Genomic DNA, 2,788 nt, shown 5'->3' on the forward strand with positions numbered 1-2,788 from the left:
CGACAATCACAAATAAGATCCCTTTAGAAGTGATAATACTGTACAGAAGTATGAATATCTTTACCTACTTGCTTTATCATCTCAATGATTTTTCAATGTGGTATTTCTGTGCTTTCCCTAGGAACATCAACGAGCTAATGATGTTAATGATGTAATAAGTGAAAGTCTCTGAAGGGGTTTTGTTATTGGTTTGCTTCGTTGCTCAATCTTCGACGTCAGGGTGAGTTATCTTGGTATTATTAATTTTACAGTTTAATAGCGACGGAACAAGTACCTATAAATCTATGTGCGAAGAGTCAGACTTAAGCACAGTCAAGGTAAGACTTCCTTCCATATATTTCAATTAACTTACAGAATGTATGTTGATTGTGTTATTTGTACGTATTTCAGGGGGTGTTCGAATGTCTCAATAATAAACAGAATGTAAAATTTGTTGAATGAGCTGCGTTTCTCCATGTTTAACAAATTGGTAGCAAGACAGAAACTTGGTGCTGACTTCCACCTAAACGTTCTACCCACCACATCTGGAGTTGCAAGGCAACACTCACTGCGAGTTTATCTCAAGGAAGGTAACGCATAAATAATGTAAATGTGTGTTGCCCAACCTGGAATATTCTCATTCAGCTCAGTCGTGGCTGGCTAGCCTACCGAGCAGCGTTTGTTGTGCTCCACCCAATCTTACTATACCGTAATACACCGTACCTTTCCGTATTTGAGGCAAAGCAATGATCCAGACTTGTGCAAGCAATGCGACCCGTGAGCTCCACACTGAAGTATTATAGACTTGAATGTTTCTCGAATTTGTATCATCTGCTTTCACAATCCGTTCCTGGACGCAACTTTTTTGATTTTTTTTTTTTTTTTGAATTCAATTAGTTTGTACTTTACTCTCGCTTATTTTAATGTGGATTTTTTTTTCTGGTGCTGCCCTAGCAAGGCAGAGATCGAAAGAGTAGCGACCTTACTACGATCAGGATTCTATCTCTACGTCAGAACGCGAGTTTGCGCACCTCTGCAGTTCAGGTCAAGTGATTGTGATAGAACTTAATGTGTTGGCCCAACTGAGTTTATTAGGTTTAGGATTGCCTATTTATCGTGTACTTAGATGCCGCTAGTGGCAGGTAGGGTTAGTGTTGCGAACATGCACACGGCGTGTAGGGGAGCCCCTGTCTTCATCTTTTGCGCTCCTTGTTGTCCGTTTTGATGAGGTCGGCAGCCACCTCGCCAATCATGATGGTCGGCGCGTTAGTGTTGCCGCTGACAATGTACGGCATAATAGAGGCGTCAGCGACCCTCAGGCCGAGTACGCCCTTCACGCGGAGGCGAGAGTCGACGACGGCCTGCCGGTCGTCCTTGCGGCCCATACGGCACGTCCCGGACCAATGCCATGCCGTCTGCGTGCGCGTGCGGGCGACACACCGCAGGTAGGCGTCGGAGCCGAAGGTATCTTTGCTGAAGACCGAAGACCGAGGCAGATAGAATTAAGTGCCACTCAAAATCAGCCGGTAGCAGGTTCCTCCGTCCAGGCTGAGGCATTGCCTCTGCCACGCCGTTAGGCAGGGGCACCGCCCGCGTGTGTTTCAATTAAATCCTTAGATTCCTGGACTTTTTCCTTTCTGGCGCCGTTCTCTCTCAGAAGGACTCGTACAGGCGGAGTTACAGAAGTTAAAACAAATAGAAAAGATAGTTAAAACGCACGTGGGTGACACCCTAGCCCTGCAGCGTATCCGTGACAGTGTGTGAGAGCCCGGCCGCAGGTGCAGTTGCTTCTGGCTGACTTACAAGACTTGTCGCTTCGAATTTGAGCCTCACAGGAAAACATTATCCGCATAATTCAATTTCGAAGAGACCTTCATTCGCCAACCTTCTAGCGCAAAGAAGTCTTTTTTGATCTGACTTACGAGCATTGTGAGTTACTTGTCTTGTCGAGCACGAGTCCCAATTTGGCGAGTGGCTTCTCTAGTTTCAACACCAGTTTGAGGCCCTCGACGACCGTAGCAAGGTCGTGACCTTTGGGGTCGCTGAAGTAGTTGAGCTTCACGAGTGGGGGCCCGCTGGGATTGGACACGTTCAGGCGCACCCAGCCCTCGCTTTCAGGACGCATCAGAGACGGCCACGTCACCACCCGGTTCATACGCCAAGCATCGGGCTGCACGCACCTGAAATAATCATAAAGTCAGCTTAGTCATTTTCCAAAGACAGTTGTGTTGGAGCACGTAAAAAAAAGTATTAGGCCAATAAAGGATATGACCCTTTTTTTAGGTGTTCTAACAACGTACACGTCACACTTGACGGTTGGCGCGTGTACTATTTCGCTTGTCCCCATTGCAAAGTACGCACAGCGGTGCAGCGATAGCGAAACCACGCCCAGTTCTTAGGCGCTGGCCACGTATCGATGTTTAAGCCCACCCTTCTGCTTTAGAAAAACTATCTGGTGGGCTTATGCAAACGACCTCGAGTCTTTGCGTCTGCCTATTTCACTAGAAGGAGGAGATATGCTAGAGACTTGCAATAATTTTCAGGGGTATCTTAAGCTTCAGAGAACGCCATTCTTTGGCATTAAAGACGTCAAACCAGTTTACAGTGTACAATAACAGGTTGGGTGCGAGTATCCTTTCCCTGCCTCTGTGCCCTCATTGGCGGAATTACATTTGGGTTGGCTGTTCGCACCAAATTGAGGAAGATATATCCAAAACAGCACTTTCTGAATCAGAATCTGTCCTTTGGATGAGGCCTGAGCGGCAGCGCTCCTTCTAGCTCCGGCCGCTAGGGCACAGCACGCTCTGAG

The 2,788-nt window shown here is 47.1% G+C and overlaps 1 protein-coding gene across 1 annotated transcript in view; it reads right to left on the reverse strand.

Moving 5' to 3' along the window:
- Window positions 1-1,048: 1,048 nt before the first annotated feature.
- The window catches only part of LOC127751175 (glucose dehydrogenase [FAD, quinone]-like), a 7,155-nt gene continuing 5,415 nt past the window's right edge, over window positions 1,049-2,788 (reverse strand). The window contains exons 2-3 of the mRNA XM_052274290.1: window positions 1,902-2,159; window positions 1,049-1,452 (exon numbers count right to left, since the gene is read on the reverse strand). Of these exons, the coding sequence (XP_052130250.1) occupies window positions 1,173-1,452; window positions 1,902-2,159 (538 nt within the window). The 3' untranslated portion in view covers window positions 1,049-1,172. The remainder of the gene's footprint in view (window positions 1,453-1,901; window positions 2,160-2,788) is intronic.

Source organism: Frankliniella occidentalis, unplaced genomic scaffold (assembly GCF_000697945.3).
Source record: "Frankliniella occidentalis isolate FOCC.00 unplaced genomic scaffold, Focc_3.1 Scaffold369, whole genome shotgun sequence".
Taxonomy (NCBI): domain Eukaryota; kingdom Metazoa; phylum Arthropoda; class Insecta; order Thysanoptera; family Thripidae; genus Frankliniella; species Frankliniella occidentalis.